The following is a 19,410-nucleotide window of genomic DNA, read 5'->3' as shown; positions in this document are numbered from 1 at the left end:
TTTAAAAATATATTATTGTCTAATGGGGTGATGAGAGCTGATGCAACATTTCACAGTTGGCAGTTTAAATAGTTTCAGTCATTTTGACATCTAATTAAAGGGACATATACTATAGAAGGGAATACTCAATGCTTTTGAATTTCCTGTAAAATTTGGGTTTGGGGCTTTAGTTTTTTGGGCATATTTTTTTGTGGGCTTTTTTATCTGCAAAACAAACTAATCTTTTTCTTTTTCTTTTTTTTTACCACATTCTCTTTCAAGAAATATTGCAAAAGTTGTGAGCCAAGTTCATGCATTTCAAGAGAATCCTTATACATATACACCAGATTTCAGGCTGCAGACTTACCTCAGACAAAGAATAACTCGATTTAAAGATGCAGACATTTCTGCATTGGCAGCTGACAACTGTGCCAATTTCCACCAGATACCAGCAGAAAAACATTCTCGAAAAATTCAAGACACGCTGCGCAGAATGAAGGCAACATTTCAGTAGTTATTTACCTTTCATCTGTTCTATTCCAAGCGTAGATTGTAAAATTGGATTAAGTTGACTTCATCTCCTGGACCAATTCCCAAGCAAATACTTCACTGAAATGACTTAAAATACTATCTCAAGTTGAAATGTTCATATTTCTTATCTTGGAGTTATAAAATGCTGACTAAAGAAATTTTAATCCTTGGCAACTGGATGACAGATCAAAAGAATAAAAATAAAGATAAAAGTAAAGAGAGAGTATAGATGAAAAGGATGATTAATTTTCTCACTGTTCCTTAGCATAAAAATATAATTAGCCCACAAACAAATATCTAAAAAATACTGTGGCAATAAGTTAAAATTACAGCTTCTGTTGCACAGTTGGCCTAGGAGAGTTCAGAATATAGTTCATTAAATGTTGAATATATTTTTGTATAAACATATTACGCTTGTATCCTGTCACCGTGTGCATATAATTCAGGGACACAGGTCCTCTGCTATCTTTTGACTGTTGGTGTGTCTGGCTTTTTATGTTGTGTATCATAAAAACTATACTTGGCTTGAATAATTGGCCATTTTTTTCTTCAAGCATACTATGGAGAGGAATGCAGTGCTGCAACTTTTTTTTTTTGTTTGGATTTAATGTCATTGAACTAACCTGTTTTCAAACAAAAGCAAGATCTGAATCTAAATATTATCAATTTGTTACTCTGCTTCTGCCCTCATGGCCTTGTGAAAATGGTAAATGTGAAATTGCTTTTTTGGGGATTGGGGGGTTTTTTGTCTGTATTGGGCACAAGAATCACTTTGCTAATTTGAGTACATACGTGTGTGTGCACATTTGATTATGGCTTTTGCTCCTGAGATTGCTTTTGTAGATTGCAGTGCTCCAGCAGCATTAAATAGAAGATAACTGTGTGAAATTTGGATCTGCAACTTGTAAAGCTTTGGTGCTAACCTGTTCATAGAGCTTGTACTTACAGGACCTTCTAAATGGCAATGAAATGTGATGCTGTTGCTTCACGTGAGGTTTGTTGAGCTACCCAGGTTTATGCAAGGCCAAAATGTTAAGGCTACAAATTAGTTACAAATACAAGTGTTTCTACCAGAGGGAGCAATGGTAGTATTGGAAGAGAAGTGGGGAAGGGCAAGAAATAGCTAAAATGAGCTCTGTCCTGAAAGTGAAATCCTAGAACTATGTTTAAAAAATGAAAATATTTTGAGAGATATGAAGAGCAGATGTGAACTAACTGTCTTGGCATGTTTTAGTGATGGAGAAGGATGATATAAGAAATGGGAAAGTGCACATCTCTGGTATTTTGGAAATTGTACTATTGAACTTGACAGAAATGCATGTGCACATGTTAAATTGTAGCTTTTTCAATGTTTAAGAGGAAAGCTTCTCCTTTTCTCAATAACAGCAATATATACATCGCAGGCCACCTGCTTCTCATCTTTCTCAGTAAAAACAAGGTATGTCCACACTTTCCATTAAATACCTCAGTTACTTTGTCATATTAATATATTAATATTAACTTTTGTGCCCTTACTAGTTTAAACACTGGAGAACTCTGTTCTCAACAGGGTTTTCTTGCATTTGTTCTACTTTTAAGGTGATATATTTTGTTTTTTCACATATGTAGGTTTAGCATGTCATTAATTGTAGTATTTTGACTTACCCTTAACGAAGTAAAATGTGTTGTGTTGCTCTTTCTTTAAAACTTGACAAATGTGAAAACATTTAATCTTTACCTCCTATCTTTATATAATACAGTGAAGAATGTTAATGATGACCTTATCTTCAGACATACATTTCACATATTTGATCTATGTTTTTATTAGTAATTTGCTTTTCTCAATTAAAAATCACCATTCACTTAAGCCTTGCCTTTGAAAGACAGTAAAATTTTAAGTAGCATAAGCTTTACTAATGTAAAGAACTCCACAAAACTTGCTAATGACATGATCTTAATAAATTCACTTTTTATAGTTGCCAGACTGTTCAAAATGCTTTTGTGAGTTTACACATCATTTATATGTTCCACTTGTGATAATTAGCTCATACATTTCTTAGTTTTTATCATGATTAAAAGCAACTACTACATCTAGAAAATACTGTGTTTATGACAATAACTGGTGCTATAGAAGAATTTAAATATCATATCATATGTTCTGTATAATGCTTCAGTGTATCAGACCTTAAATTGTATAAATTTGTATTGAGTTATGATACTACTTTGGGTTATTTTCATCGATCAGATATTTGTATTTGTATTTAGACACCACCCCAGAGCAACAACAAAAAATGTAAATACCTATTGAGGAAAAAAAAATCACTCTTTTACAAGGAAACTGGTTTGGGTTTGTTTGTGAGCACCAATGTATGCACATCTTATGTGACACAGATTTCAGAATAAAGTTACCTCTAGCATATAACTGTACTGCTTATTTATGACTAACAAGCAGGAAGGGTTGGGCTAAAGTTTTCTCTCTCTGTGGGAAGTGTCCTTTTAAATGGAAACACAGGACAAAGCATGTTGTACTAGTTGTATCTAGTCAGTAAAATGTTATTGGCATCAGTAATTATATTGCATAAATGAGCAACTTTGCAGTCTGGCCTCATGTTTCCATTCCAATGCCAAATTAGAATATTTTGAAAAAAAATTTAGTATGTTCTTTAAGCCAGAATTGCCACCAGCTGTCCTAGTTCTTCTTCATTTTTTTCCACACTTCCCTCATCTTGGTTTTATGTTGTTTATTTTTCAAACAGTGACCCATGGAGTTTCTGATATGAAGTCTGCTCCTTGGGAGCATTTGCACTGTGTGTTGGTGCTCTTTCTGTGTCCCTTTGCAGGTGTCTGTTTCCAGGATCCCTGGGGTTTTCAGGCCTCCTGCTAGAGAGCTGGGACCTGTCCTAATTACACTGACTGCATTCAAAAGCAGGTTTCCAGCCCCAGCATCTTCAGAAGCCTGCCAGGAAACGGGAATGAATTTAATTGGATCCTATGAACTATTCCATAGAAGCCTGAACCAAGAAGCTGGAAGATATTTCTTGAATCAACACTGATTCATGATTCTGACAATTTTCTTTCCTTGGACATTTTTCAACCACTTTAAAACTTGCTTTTAAGGTTTTCTGCTTTCTTCCTTTACGTGTTGGGCTGGTTTCATAAGCATTGCTGATACTCTTAAATTCTGTGAGTGCTGTATGTGATCTGCAAAGGATTGAAATTTCAGGAAATCTGTTTCTAAATAACAATAAACTACAGTTTGGAGGGAGGAAAGTTAACAGTTTTTCAGTGTTAAACATATGGTTGATTGTTTCAATCTTTGATATTACGATGAGGGAAAGAGTGCAAATAAATTCTTTTTTTTTCTTCATACTTGCTTAAATACAATCCAAAACATACCCTCATTTAAATTACATGTTGTGTTCTGTTCAGAGTTTTTCCTTTTTTTGTTCCCTCCAGCCCAAAAAAATCTTCTTTCTCAAAAACATGCTTTATAAATAATAATTTTAAAATATGTGTTGGCCTTTAGAAGGAGTCCCAAACTGTACTGGAAATGCATGTTTGAACAGCATTTGAAAACTCAAGCCACAAAAATCAAGCTTGAGTGGTCACGTTTGAGATTTGCCTTACAGGTATTCTTCACCTATAAAGATTTTTTGCCTTCATTTAGTTATTATAAATGTACGAAATTTTCAGATAGTCATTTCAACTGCTCACAGTAAATTTGCATTATAAAAGTTTTTTCCAAGAGATCTTGTAATTATTTTAAGTACCAATAAATTACTAATTTGTGGTGGAAGATGCTATTAGGGGTTTTTATGTGATTTCATACTCTGAAAACTCTCTAAAATACATGTGAGAATGAACAATTCCACCTTTCCAATCTCTATTTTAAAATTCCTGCAGCAAAAAGGACATTTTTATGTGGTAGGTTTTAACCTGTCAATGAGTGACAACAACCCCTGTAGACTAGAAACTTGGATTTGCAGAATCTTCTCTCCCGTTGCAGAGAGAAGCTCTTTAGTTTCTTCTATTGCAGTGTTTGAAGAAGTCTATTATGTGAAGGGTCTTTGTGAACAACCTGCAAGTATGCCAGGACAGCTTCAGCCTGGCGTTATTTTAGTGTGCTTCCTGTTCAGTGACGTTTCGGTGTCTCATTTCAGTTCCACTGAAGTGGAACTGTTCAGTTCCACTTTTGGTGCGAGTGGAATTGACAGTTACCATATTACATCAGGCCACTGTGGTACTCTAGTCTTTGCATCATTATGTTTATTCATTTTTGGTCTAATGTAAAGGATGCTTTTGTAATTTGCCTAAAAGGCAGGGGTTTAATTACTGTATTGTAAATCTGTCCTCTGTCTTAGCTGTAAGATTATTTCATTTAATTCTTCATTCTAATGCTAAGGTTGGTCTCGTTCTGATGCAGCGTTATGTAGATTAAATGCATACTGGATTTAGACTCTAAAATAGATACTGTGTTTTAAACCAGTAGAACTCAATTTTCATAATGAAATTAAGAGCTTAGAGTACTGGACAATTTAAGTTGCCATTTTCAGAGAGACATAATTTGGAAAGCTTGACTGGGCGTGGGTGAGCCTGAACATCAGAGTCAAAATTAAAATCTCTGCAAATAGATGCTTATTTGTGCTCATATCTCATAAAGCTCATAAAAAGTTAATAGTAGTAAATTACTTAAGTAAGTAGCAGATACTCAATACTTCTTTTGCAAACAAGCTAGTGGAAGAGAGGTAGGAAAAATAGATTGCATTTAGCAGTTTACCTTTGTGTGGATAACCACTGAGTGGCTGACAGTGGCTTGTTATTTGGCATTACTTCATGCCTTCATTACCATGCTCTGATTTGTGTGGGGCTCTGCAGGCATGCTGAAGAAGAGGAGTAAAATTGTCTTGACAACGTGAGAATATGACACACGATGAAATAAGGTACGTTACGCAGATGTGTGCAAAGTTCCAGGATAATCAGCTGCACAAACATAGACTATGATTACTGTTTTTTTGTGGAAAAGGGAGGATAAAGAATAAAGTCACACATAAGCAATGTCTTGATATCCCCTCAAGGTATCTCCTAATTCTCTGTTTCTTGGTGCAGGAAGTGAAAGGGAAAAGGGCTTAAAGATAAAAGGCCAAAAAAGAACAGATGACTCCTGAGATGGGTATGTAAATCCACTGACATTAGCAAAGTAACTTTTTGCCATGAAGGTAAACTGCAGGACAAAGATCGGATAAAGTTATTGAAGGCCATTGTTGAGAATACAAAAATCTCCCAAATTAGTTTACTTAAATAAAAGATAATTGATGAAAAGACTGAAACTTAGAGAAAGATGTGAGGATCTGCAATAGGTCACCAAACACATAAGATGAGATAGCTGATAAAATTACTGAGTATCGTCAGGCTGAATACAAAATTGCACGGATGATGTATTTTGAAATGTCATTAATAGTCCTTTATTTTGTGTTTGTCCAGACCAAGGGACATGTTGCAGTACACTCTGCTTCACATCCCACATCACCTGCTTATCCCTCCGGTGACAGCCAGGATGTGCTTTGGTCTGAGACTGGCATGGGGAGAGTTCAGCTGTAGCTGTGGGTGTCTGAGCTGGTGCTGGGAGCGTGGGGAGGAACAGGAGAAAGCCAGACCTGTAATGCACGAATGCAGGTATTGGAGGGAACAAACATGAGGAAGGAAGGCAAGACAAGAGGAAAGAGTGGTAAAATAAAAAAAAAATAGTTGGCTTAGAATCCAAAGACAGGCCTACATGTCTTTTTCTGTATTTAAATTAAAAGGTCTAGGTGCCACAGCACGGGGTCTGTAACTGATCATCAGCCAGAAAGAGAGTGGAAAGACTTCATTTGTACAAACAGGTTACTATTTAAGGTTTTACTGTGACTAATAAACTATTTGAAAATCTGAAGGTGGAAAGCAGTCAAGAATAAAAGTTACCATGAGGCAGCAAAGTTTATGATTCAAAGGAAAGAAAGGGATGAAAGAAGCGGAGTAACAACAGTGGGCCTCAAAAAAGCAACCTGCAATAAACTCAAGGAATTAGTACATGAAGACCTGCGGAAGGAATTCTAAGGCAAAGAGAAGTTCAGGAGACCTAAAAGTTTCTGAAAGAGGTTTCTAAAACAGGCCATATTTTTCAAGTATAACAACAATCTCTCCTCTTGCAAAAGAAAGAAAAGTGATAGAGCAGTGTGGCTGCATTAGAGGTGCATTGATGACCTGAAAAAAAATCAGAAAAGAATACTGAAAAACAGTGGGAACAAGTAGGCTGCATGGGCAAGAACAAATGTAAAAGAACAGCACAGAAGGTTAGGAACCAAACCAGACAGAAAAAATGCTATTGCCTGCCAGCAAGGGAAAAGCAAAACAATAAAAATGGATCATTAAAAAATTTTCTGTTATGTAATAAGAGTTATCTGCTTACCAGGAGAGGTGAATAAATACCCGATGGTGCAAAAGCCTGAAGTGCTTGCTGTTTCACTCCCTACACTCTAAATGATTGTCCTCTTAGAATAATCATATTTTTGATTGAGGAAGAATGAGTGAGTTCCCAGAGAACCAGAAAATAAGATTACTTATTAAACGTAGGCAAAAACACAGGAATAAGTGGAAAGGTGAGGTAAAGAGGGAATCTGCCTTGGGGGATCAGCCCAATGAACTTTGATAGAGTAATAGAAGTTACTGAAAATACTGTCTAAAAATCTTCAAGCATAGAGATTAATTTAAAAGGCTAAATAAGCATTTCTCCATAAAGTAATTTTTAAACAACCTAGTGATCTCCTTTGTCAGGGTAACTGTCCCAATAGATGATAAAATAGTATGTTATATGTTAAAGTCAATAAACCCCTTGACAACAGATCCACCTGACCTGATTATATATTAGGTTGCTAAGATCCAGATGATAGTACTGTGAGGTGCATACACAACTAGTTAATATACAATTTCAAACACAATTACCAGTGTTTGTTAAATAGCGAAGGTAAGTTGAGTGAAATGTAGTAAGGGTAGGACTATGTGTATGCTATGAGCAAAAAGCAGGTGCAGATCCCTCAGGCACAAGGCACAACACTCAGTAAGTGAAAGCTTTGGATTTATCAAAAGCATAGCATTGCAGTGGAGCCCTGCTTGGGAGTAAAGCTCCAGGGAAAGCACTGCAGGGGTGAGTAATAAAACCTGCACTGATTAACATATTATACATATGCAATGCCCTGTTTTGCTCATTAGTGAACCAATGTAGTGCAGGTGCTGTTGTCCAAGCACTGAGATCTGCAGCTGGCCTTCACAGGGGTGCCCACGCAGATGTGGGGGAAGGCGAAACATCCTGGCTTACCATAGCAATGAGATAAATGTGCTTGGGACTCTACATACTCGAATGGGAAGAAACAAACTTTCCCAGGTTGCAGCAACAAGATAAGACATGCTTGGGACTCTACTTACTCTCATGAAGGAGGCAAGCTGTCCTGGGTTACCATAACAAACCCATCTCAAGCTCTACACTGTATTATTGCAGGTGGTGCCTCGGTCCCGTTGTGTCTGGGATTTTCACTAGTGAAATACAGGGTGGGATGGAAAGCACGCTTACACGACATACAAGATCAGAACTCACAATAACTGTGATGATGATTTAAGTTTAAGCTCTAAGTCTTATATTTCTGAAGGATAAATATGAAATTAAAAATAACTGCAGAACTTCAAAAGAAATATTTGGAAACATAATGGATCACAAACCAAATTTGAATCAATGTGTACAGTTTTCAAAAAGAAAAAAGAAAGGATTGGGGGAAGACCTGAGATGTGCTATAAGAAAGCCATATATGACAGAAGGTAATTATTTTGCTCTGTTTGGCACAAGTGAAGCATCAGCAGGAATACTTTACGATTTAGTACTGCACTTAAGATACACACATGAAAGAGAATAGAGGACTATAACAAAAACATATTTAGAAAACATAAACAGAGGAAGACTGGCAGAATTGGGCTTATGTAGACAAGACGAAGCAGGACTGGGTGTGTGAAATGTTGCTGTGAAAAGCTGTAGTAGCTACAGAGTGAGTTTTCTCCATGCTCTGTGAAGCAATGTCAAGCAGTATTAGTTTTGAAGCAAGGGTGTTTCGGTTTTCACATTGGAAAGCTTCATGTGGAGCACTGGAATAGGTTATTCACCTGTAACACCTGTGGGATCCTCTTTTGTGTAGATCTGTAAGAACAGATCAGATCAAACTGTCCTAAGTGCCTAGTCCCACTTGAGAAGAGAGAGGGACTTGGCAGTGATCTTCAGTCCCTCTGTGTTCTCAGTAGATTGCACCCAAATTCAAATACTTACCTGCAATCAGGGAATGCTATTAATTTTGTTATTAATTTTGTTGTATTCCAGTCACTTTAATTTTCAAGGGTTTATTTACATTTTTCCACTGGTACATAGCAAAAGAGTAAGTGTTGTTAGGGTGTGTGTTACTAGAACTTACATAAAACATATTATAGGGGGATATTGAATTTCCATTAGATACATATGTTAACGTAGTAGAAAAGTGACTTCATTCTAAAAGCAGCAGAGTGGTAAAAGCCTGCCATGGGCACTCATGTGTTGGGGACAGGTGAGGGCGAGTGGAAAGCAAGCCTTGCCAGTTGTCTTAGCTACCAAGAACTGAGTCACATCCTTGGAGGTATTTAAAATGCGTGTAGATGTGGCACCTAGGGGCATGGTTAGCGGTGGGCTTGGCAGTGCTATCTTAACGGTTGGGCTCGATAGTCTTAAAGGTATTTTCCAACCTAAATGATTCTATATCACTGCCTCAGCTAAACAAACTTTTCCCCTTCCTTTGTGCAGCAGTTTCCTCTCTGTGAAGCCTTACTATAACCAGGAGATGGCACAAGAGACCCTTGCAGCCCTTTACCGGCCGAACAGCGAGCAAAGGTACCGAAAAACAACCGCCCTTCCAGGTGTCTGCCTAAAATTAGAAACAAGAAAATACGAAATGGCGGAGATTTCTTTATATTCCATTTTTAAAACGAACATATATTTACGTTCAGCTGCTCCCTTTAATCTTTTAGAGAAATGTGTGCACACACCACTTCATAATTTTAAATCTTAATTACCTTCTATCGATGCGTAATGCACTTATTTGTGTAAAACCTGTTAAAGGAAGTACACTGCATTGCTTGGAGGAGAAATTTAGATATTGCATTACTTGTTACAGGGGCAGTGTTAATTCTTGTCCTCACCCTCTATAGCACTTTTTCCTTATCAGTAAACCGAGAGGGGATGTTGGGACATGTCTGTGCTCCCTGGGTTTGGATACAGACAGTATAATTTGTGCTCTGTTTCCACAGTTCTGCATCCTGCCAAAGTTATTCACTTCCTCAGCTAATACTAACATTTACAAGACACTCGATGGAAGTGACAAAGAAGATAGGAAGAAAGAAAATAGGAAGAAACAGTGTATAGTGAGGAATACAGAAGAGGGGAAGAAGTGACTGGAAACATGACATGGAGAAGAGCCTTGAAGTCAGAAAAAAAGGTAACATTTATTTCCACTTGCTTTGAACAGACTGGCTTTGGAGCAATACAAAGATCTGATTTACATTAGATGTAAGTTAAGGGGTGGAAGAGTCAGTAAAACATTTTCACTGCTGGGACTAACACATTTCAAAGCAGCATTGTATAGTATAGACCAGTGTGGGCCACAGAGGGTAATCAATGACCCAGGACTGCCAGCTGTGATAGCTCATGGTCCTTCTGACTCATCATGTTCAAATGCAAACTCTAAAATCAAGGAACAAAATGATTCATTCTTTAAAAGCTGAAAGTGAAAAGTTACTTTCAAGAAAGACAAATGCTTTAGTCATAGTATAGCTAAATTTCTTTAGAATGTATTTGTGAGAAGCCAAAAGTAGAAAAAATGGAACATTTCTGGTTTAATGCATTCTTAGTTTTATATTTAATAGGTTGTTGAATGTAACTTTAGAAATAACCATCATGAAAAAATTTATCCTTCAGCAAAGACTAACAAAGAAAAAGGCCTTGATCTAAAAGGTAAGGTAAGCCTCTCTGTTAGGTTTTGAAAATATTTCAGGGTGTCTAAGTGTGACATTTTGTGGTCTTGATCAGACTGTTAGTCCAAGTGATATGAACAATTACTAAAATCAGTGAGATTTATGTGAATTTGCATATGCACATTATTCTCTGTAGGTGCATCTCTCATATTCCTAGATAAAACATATGTTTAACACAACCCAGATCCTAAAGCATATTTGTGTACCTAACAATGGAAAATAAAAACATTTCTAAAGCCCATGTTCACGCTGCTTCCTTTCAACTAACCGTTTTAAAAATCTAATTACCAGTGCAGGCAGAATTAAACCAACTGCAGGCTGAGGGGTTTTGTTTGAAAATGTCCAGAAATATCTTTCTCAATGACAGTATGACAGCAATGAGTGCTGAAGAAGGATTTACATGCCTAAAAACTTGGCTGGTTTTCCAGCTATAATAGTTTGTCTAATAACAACAACAACAAAAAAAAAAGAAACTGCTGGTGAACCTTGCTTCTGTAACAACAGCCGGTACATGTTTTAAATGTGGTCCTGATTCATATCAACTTTGATTTCTTTTGTTAATAAGCTTAAATTGGGTAAGGAACTGTTAAAAACATAACACATGGGGGTTTTTTGTTAATATTTACAGCATCTCTCTGCAGAATATATATATTTTTAAAACATTTAACTGATTCTGCTTAGCTGCTGGTAACAGCCTTATGATAAGAAGTCATGGGAGCTTTTGGCATTTTGTGTGCCATGTTGATTTAGATCAGTTCCAAGCATGATGAGACATTTAATTTTCATCTATACATTGTCACTCTGGTATCCAGGCCCTCCTGGTATTTCTGCACATATGGTCTTTTCATTCCTCATGGAAAAGTAGCTCTTGTTCTGTCTAAGAGGAAAGATTGTAATAATTGATAATACAGAGATTGATTAGAGGCCATTTGTAATGTTTTTAAGTCCTAAAGAGTAATCTCTCAGAAATTAAAATGGTTGGATAGACATGCCAGGGCAGAGACCATATAAATTGTATAGCAGATGCCAGCAGCCCTTGCTTCGCTGGACAGACCTTCACAGGAAACCTACATATCCACAGATGAACGTGCATCCTTCTGTGTGTCACAAGCTGCCTTTTTTATTCTTTGAATTGCATCACCACCTAGCTACTCCCAAGGACCATGTGTTCACTCTAGTCTCACAGGACCTTCACTGTTACAAGAAATGGTCACCTGCTGTTACAAAACGACAGTCCTCTCCTTTGGCCTTGTGTAACCCCACTACAGCAAGGCAAGTGGTAGCAGTTTTCTCCAATACCTGTGGGGAAGCCAAGGTACTTGGCAGCCCTCAGCTGCTCTCCCTCCAGTTCCTTCAAAGCTTCGGTAGGAAGGGGATCTCTCAGAGCACAGCCCTGCCCCTTTGCAGGGCTCTGAGCTGGCTTACTGGGGTGGAGCTGGCCTTTGGGCTGGAAAATGTGAAGCATCTCTCGATTCTCAAAGGCTGGGCTGTTATCCCAAAATATATCTGTTATCGACTGCTTAGTAGGCATCCGAGCAGGACTAGCTAGTTCTGAAGAACCTCCTCAGCCTGAGACCAGTGGTGTGTGTATACATCTATGCAGAGCTGCTTTGCATATAAAGGTAACATAAAGTTACCTTGATGCTATCCTACCTGTCCCAGCCAGACATCTATAAAACCACTCACCGGCCTCTTTGAATGCAGCTGCTGCTCACAAGAAATACAGAGGTCAGGGTCAAGTGACAAATTTTGATTCATTTTAATTCCCCTGCATGCTAAAATGTTCCCTTCTGCATCACCTCCTGCAGCGAATGAAGAGACGGGACATAGCTTGATGCAAGCAAGTTGTCGGTTTATTAGTGATTTTCTTACAATTATATACGTTTCTACCTTCTACATATTACACGCTGATTGGTTAAATCTTAAGTGTAAAAAACACTGATTGGTTGATATTTAAGGCACACCGTTAGAACAATAGGAACTTATTAGTTTACCTTGACATAGCAACAATTTCTATTCCAAAATTAGGGGGTTTCTTTCTATGCAGCTTTCTTGATTAACAAAGTTACATATCGGCGCTCTCCGTTCCCTTATCTGGCTACTTGTTTCTCTGTCCGTCTGGTTGCCTCCTCAACTGTAACGGCTCAGGGGTCTGCAGTTAGCTTGTTCCTTTGTTCCCAGGGCTTGTGCCCTACAAGTTCTAACAAGTCTCTATTCATCAGGCTGTCAGTACTTGGACTCTTGTCCTTGAGGCCTTGTCCTACATATCCCCCTTCCTGTTGCACAAAAAGAACCCCTGAAATCGAATGAGTTATTAATTTTTGTAAGCATTGTAAAAGACAAGGTATAAGTAATAGAACAAACAAAAAAGCAACTAAAGCATATATAATCATCTTCACTAAACTTCTTAACTATCCTGAAATGCCCCAACCACTAAACAGTTTATCTAACCAATTCCAAGTATCACTTTGTTGAAGATGAGAAACTCCATCCTTCAGTCTTTGGATGCTAGCATGAATTGATTCCGAATGATCTGAAAGGTTCATGCAACACATCCTTTCAAACTCTTCACAACCATGACCTTGTGCCAGAAGCAAAAAATCTATTGCAGCTCTATTTTGTAATGTCGCATGGCGAACACTATCAACATCTAATAAAAGACCAGACAGGGAACTGCTTGTGGCATTAGTTTGTTTGGCAAGCCAACAGCCAAGCTTATCTAATGTTGCTAGAGCCTTTCCTGCAGCAGCTCCAGGCAACAGAAGAGATGCAATAAAGCGTTGGCCAAAGGACCAAAATTGCATGTTATCATCACAATCGGAGGCAAATGCATGAACGTCACGCTTTGTCCTTCGAGAGTAGTGATGTTGTAAAATCATAAATGTGTTAGGAGTCAGGACAGAAAGTCACCCTAAGCTACACAGACCTCCTTTTATATGAGAAGGAATGACAGGCCATGCTCGATCACCACAAATAAAAAATACTCCAGCAGGTAGTGAGAGTGGAGTATTGCTAGATTTAGACAAGTTGTTAGCAGTCTAATTACACCAGATACTTGCATTTCTAAAAACAGGATGAATAGGGGAAACGTCTCATGCCCTAGATTGATTCTTTCCCGTGTAGTTAAATTTTATGCAAAAATCCATTTTTACTGAACCAAGGAGTTCAATTTCCTGCGGTTCCAGAGTAGCCAGTGGGAGATGGGGTATCCATACATCCCAATTGTCTGTCACATTTTTTGATACGTTTTTGGGTGGAAAAAGACTTTGAAGGTCCCTAGGTATAGGCCATTCATCTAATGGTAAGCCCACAAGACATGTGGAAAAAGGCTGATCCAGAGTGGCCATAGCAAGACACAGAGTATCCTGTCCAGTCAAGTTCGCCAATGTGACCCAAACATTTACCTTTGGTAGAAAAGGGGGATAAGAGCTACCTTCAATAGGCCAAGGTCCAGGTATGAACATCATTATCCATATTACTGACAACGCTTGTTTCTCTTTTTCTTTTTCCATTGTCATTTTACAACCAGCCATTCTTCTGGTCGTACTGTCCATGACCGAGGCACTGCAATTGATTGTCCACACTCTAATCCTACAATAATGTTCTTGTTAATAATATAAATTCTGCTTGCTAATACAATATATTGAAACAACAACTGTGCAATAGCCCGTACTTCTAGGCTTTCAATCAATGATAAAAAATTTGCAAAAACTAAGTTTGGCAAAATCTCAGAACCTTACCCTATAACTCCCTCTAATTCCAAAAGAGGTTTTCCCATAAAACGTTCAGCCCACTGTATATGATTAAACCTTAATATTTGATTATTATACTCAGAACACATCCAATGACCCCATCTGTCCCTTAGTCTTACAACTCACCAGCGATCGTGATCACAGAGTTCACAATGAATCTTGATCCACAGTCGATAAGATGTTCCATGTTCATAGCAACATAACTGTAGAAATCGAGACACTGTCCAATCTGGTTCATTCGATGTAAGGGAAGATAATATCTGCTAGTGGTGCCGTCAGTGTGTTGGGGATCTGGTCTGGTCCAAACGTATTACCTTTGTTAAGTGGTTTAATCCAGGGCAATATTGTCTGTTCCAAGCACTGTAAAAAGTGAAATATAGATGCTATATCCTGAATTTGGTTACCTGACATTAATGCAAAACAGAAATCATCACTCAGTTTTTATTTCATTCAGTAGGGTCAGTGTTGGTATCAGTTGTCTGTGGTAAAGGTTCACGGAAAGGTCGTACATTCTTTGCTGGGATCTATCTGGGTCCTTTTTCTGTGGAGACACAAGCATAACCTTTTCCCCATGTAACAAGAGGATATGGTCCCATAATTTTACCTGTTTCTGGATCTCAAACCAATACTGGGGCTTTAACCCGTGCCTCGAAGGAGGTATTTGCAGTAAAATGTCAAACTATTGGTGGGTTATTATCTATTAAAGAACAATTTAAAAAATTAAAAACATACAATGCTTTCTGTAACCATTCCTCCGGAATAGCCATTCCCATTCCCCCTTTTTGTTGTTCTAATAGACGTTTTAAAGACTGATGAGACCGTTCAATGAGAGATTGACCGGTGGGGGAATGAGGAATGCCAGTAATATGAGTTATACCCCATAGGGCAAAAAAGTTTTTTATAGTTGTTGAAACATAAGCTGGACTATTATCTGTCTTTATCTTTGAGGGAATACCCAAAGTAGCAAAAGCACACATTAAATGTCTACGAACATCTCGTGCCTTTTGTCCTGTGTGACAAGAGGCAAACAAGGCACCTGAAAATGTATCAATGGAAGAGTGGATATATTTAAGGTTACCAAATTCAGAATAATGTGTGACATCTGTTTGCCATAATTGTAGGCTTTGTAATCCTCTAGGGTTAACTCCTGCAGCAATTGATGGGAAAGAATGTTTTTGGCAATCAGGACAGACAGCAATAATATTTGACGCTTGTTGAGAAGTAAGGTCAAACTGTCGTTTAAGAGCTCTAGCATTTTGATGGAAGAAAGAGTGACTCAGTTTAGCTTGTGCAATGTGGTCTGGCAATACTTGAACATCAATAGATCAGCTCGTCAATTGCCTTCTGCAAGAAAACCAGGTAATGAGGTGTGAGATCTAATATGCATAACAAAATAAGGTGCAGATCGAGAGTCCAAAAGGAAAATAAGTTCCTGTAACAGGGTAAAAAGTTGTGAATGTGAAACATTCCGCAGCACAGAAGCTTTGGCTTGTGTAACAATACCTGCAACATAAGCGGAATCAGTAACAAGGTTGAGTGGTACGTTCCATTTTTGGAAAACACGAACAACTGCATTCAGTTCTACTATTTGAGGTGAACCGGAGACTGTCTCTATGTCTGAGTCCCATCGTCTCCGTTGATCATCCCACCGCAGAAGAACAGATTTACGTGATTTGCCCGATCCACCTGTAAACACTGTAAGTGCCTGTAAGGGTTGTTCGCTTCTTTTGGGTTTTAACATCAGACGAAAGTCAATGTTAAACAGTTTGTGTGAAGGTGGATGGGAAGTTATTTGACCCGTATAGTCAGCAAGTGCCATAACAAAGGTGTCTGATTGCTGATAAAGCCATTGTAAGTATACTGTTGTTATTGGTAGACAAATACAGACAAAATCCTTCCCTGATAAGGTTAACAGGCGTGATCTAGCTTTAACAATCAGAGAGGCAAACATTTCATGTTGTGTCAAAATAGTTTTTGTAGACTGGTTAGGTAAAAAGATCCATTCAATAATTAACAAGGGGTCTGAGTTCTGAAGGTCCCATTGAAATATCAGGGCATGAGGCTGTCGAGCAGGGTTTGAAATGATCAAGTAAAAAGGTAGTTCAGGAGCCCATCGGTGGGCCTGTCAAGAAGCAATAGCTGAGGCAACCTTTTGTAAACATGTATCTGCTTCAGAGTTAAGATTACGTGGAGAACAAAGATTAGTGTCCCCTTTTAGTAGTTCAAACAGAGGACCCAGGTCTGTATTAGAAATTCCCAATAGTGGTCTAACCCAATTTATTGTTCCCAGTAATTTTTGTGCATCATGCAGGTTTTTACATTGGTATTGATCTGCAATGGTTGAGGAACAATAGTTTGTGCTCTTATTCGCCAGCCCAGATATTTCCAAGGGGGAAACTTCTGGACCTTTTCTGGTGCTATAGAGAGACCTGCCAAATTCACAGCATCTGTGACAAGGGCTACAGCTTTCTCCATGACTTCGTGATGTTGTGCTGCCACTAAAAGGTCATCCATATAATGATACAATAACACAGTAGGCATAGAATTTCGGACAGGACTGAGTATTTTTGCAACATACCATTGACACATTGTAGGGCTATTTTTCATACCTTGTGGCAGTACAACTCACTGATATCTCTGCAACGGAGCTTGCATGTTGATGCTTGGAATTGAAAAGGCAAATTTCGGGGCATCATCTGGATGTAAAGGGATACTGAAAAAACAATCTTTAAGATCTATGACAGTTAGATGCCAATGTTGAGGGATCATAGTCGGGGACGGAAGCCCAGGTTGGAGGGCTCCCATATCTTCCATAGCATCATTAATTTTTCTGAGATCATGGAGCAAGCGCCACTTGCCAGTTTTTGGTTTTTTTTTAATAACAAAAACTGGTGAATTCCATGGGCTAGTAGAAGGTACAATGTGTTGTTGGGACAGTTGTTCTGAGACTAAGTTTTGAAGTACGTGAAATTTTTCCAAAGGAAGGGGCCATTGATCCACCCAAATAGGAGCATCAGTTTTCCAGGTTATTTTTAGGGTGTCACACACTTCAATGGCCCTATCTAAAAATGTGTTTGGATAGACATTCCCCATTGTGACAATACATCACGTCCCCACAAAACCGTAGGGACTGGTAGCACAAAAGGTTTAACAGAAGACACATGTCCCTCTGGTCCTTGAATTCGAATTAGTTCCAAACTCTGACGACTGTTACCGGTCCCCCCTATCCCAGCCAGTGTCTGAGAGACATTAGTCAGTGGCCACTGCGGAGGCCATTTGACTTGAGAAATTACTGTGACATCAGCTCCAGTGTCAATGATTCCATTTAGTGTTATTTGTTGGTCATTGTAAACAAGGGTACACTGATACATAGGTCGCTGTGGAGAAATAGATTGTACCCACAAAATGTGAAGTAACCCTGTGGATCCAAAACCTCCTCTCCTCTGCGGAGGATGATCAGTGATAAGAGAGCTTACCCTTGCCAGAATCAGAATCAATTGCGCTATTCAACTACCCTGAGGTATCGTACAAGGTGGAAATGGAGTCCATGCCATGATTTTGATTTCGTCCACACTGTCAGAGTCAATAACACCTGGTAAAACAAAGAGACCAGACAATGTTGTGGAAGATCTACCAATTAACAGAGCTTGTGTATCGGGGGGTAATGGTCCTTTGACATTTGTTGATAATAAATGAACCGAGGAATCGAGCAGTGTTACTCTGTGTGAGGTTGCCAGGTCCAATCTGGCGCTGCCTGAGGTTGCTGGACAGGGACTTGAGGTGTCGGTGCTTCTCTCCGAGGTTGTTGAAATGTTTGCTGTGGCGCTTGTGTCTGCGCGCGTCGCTGCCCCGCGCTCCGCGGTTGGTTTCCCTGTATCGGTTGTCCCTGGAAGTCATACTTAGATCGACATTGATTAGCATAATGACTCCCTTTCTGACATTTCGGACAAACTCCAGGACCAGGAGGTTGTTGTCTATTCCCTGCAGCCCGAGCAAGACAATTTCTCTTTAAATGACCAGGCTTACCACAACCATAGCAATTCCCCACACCACGCATCGCTGCAAAAGCAGCAGCCATAGCTTCAAACTTATGGTCAACCGTACCGATTCGGTTACATGCTTTCACCATTTCCACCAAAGTGGGGTTTGGTTTGGGAAGAGACTTCAATAACCTTTTACAATCAACATTAGCATTTTCAACAGCTAGTTTTGTTAACAATATATCCCGAGCTTCCACATTATCTACTTGACGTTCCAAAGCCTGTTTTAGTCTATCAATAAACTGCATATAAGGTTCTCGAGACTCCTGAATGATGTTAGTAAAAGCTTTTTGCGGCTTTTGTACGTCAGGAACCTGGAAAAAAGCCTTTTTCGCCTCTTCTTTAATTGCCTCGAGAGCCGCACGGGGGCAGTGTTGAGCCTGCGCTACCGGATCAGCATGTGCACCGGTGCCCGTAAGATGCTCTATTGTCAGTGCAGCTGATGCAGCATCATTATGATTGACATACGTGAGCAGGAGTGCTTGCAGTCCCCCTCTCCAATGCGACTCCCATAACGTGTACTGAGTCGGGGTCAGTAGCAATCGTGCTAAAGATTTCAAATCATGAGGAGTCATGACGTAAGTATCAAACACAGAAGATAACAGACTTATAAAATAGGGAGAAGAAATACCATGTTCCATAACCGTGCGGTGCAGTTCTTTAACAACCGAAAAAGAAAGAGCCTCCCATCGTGCTCCCCCTGCCTGACCCTGAGAATACAAGACCGGAGCAACTATAGTTTTAGCCATTTCTAAATCCCCCTCCTTTAAGGCTTGTTTCTTTATTTTTGCCCACACATCACGCAGATCAGGAGGGTATAAATCAGGTTCTTGTTCAGGGTCTACCGGTCCCGGGTCAAAGGGGTCTTCTTCTGGCGGATACTCCACTGCATTAACACCCAGGGGTTTAGAGCACTGTGATTTAGAGGCTGATAAGGAAAGGGCTATAGGAGCTTGCAACTCCTCCTCCTCTCCTTCCTCTGTCTTTTCTTTTTGTGCTTTCATAGTCTCAAAAATAACTCTCCACGAAGAGAGCAGACGGTGGGACTCAGTATT

The 19,410-nt window shown here is 39.0% G+C and overlaps 1 protein-coding gene across 1 annotated transcript in view; it reads left to right on the top strand.

Moving 5' to 3' along the window:
* KNDC1 (kinase non-catalytic C-lobe domain containing 1) overlaps window positions 1-2,911 on the top strand; it is a 72,856-nt gene extending 69,945 nt beyond the window's left edge. The window contains exon 30 of the mRNA XM_080402568.1: window positions 262-2,911. Coding sequence (XP_080258694.1) covers window positions 262-493 — 232 coding nt within the window. The 3' untranslated portion in view covers window positions 494-2,911. The remainder of the gene's footprint in view (window positions 1-261) is intronic.
* Window positions 2,912-19,410: the final 16,499 nt, after the last annotated feature.

The sequence above is a fragment of the Falco punctatus genome, assembly GCF_963210335.1.
Source record: "Falco punctatus genome assembly, chromosome: 9".
In the NCBI taxonomy this organism is placed as follows: domain Eukaryota; kingdom Metazoa; phylum Chordata; class Aves; order Falconiformes; family Falconidae; genus Falco; species Falco punctatus.
The sequence above is the reverse complement of the archived record's forward strand: the minus strand, read 5'-3'. Positions and strand labels throughout refer to the sequence as shown.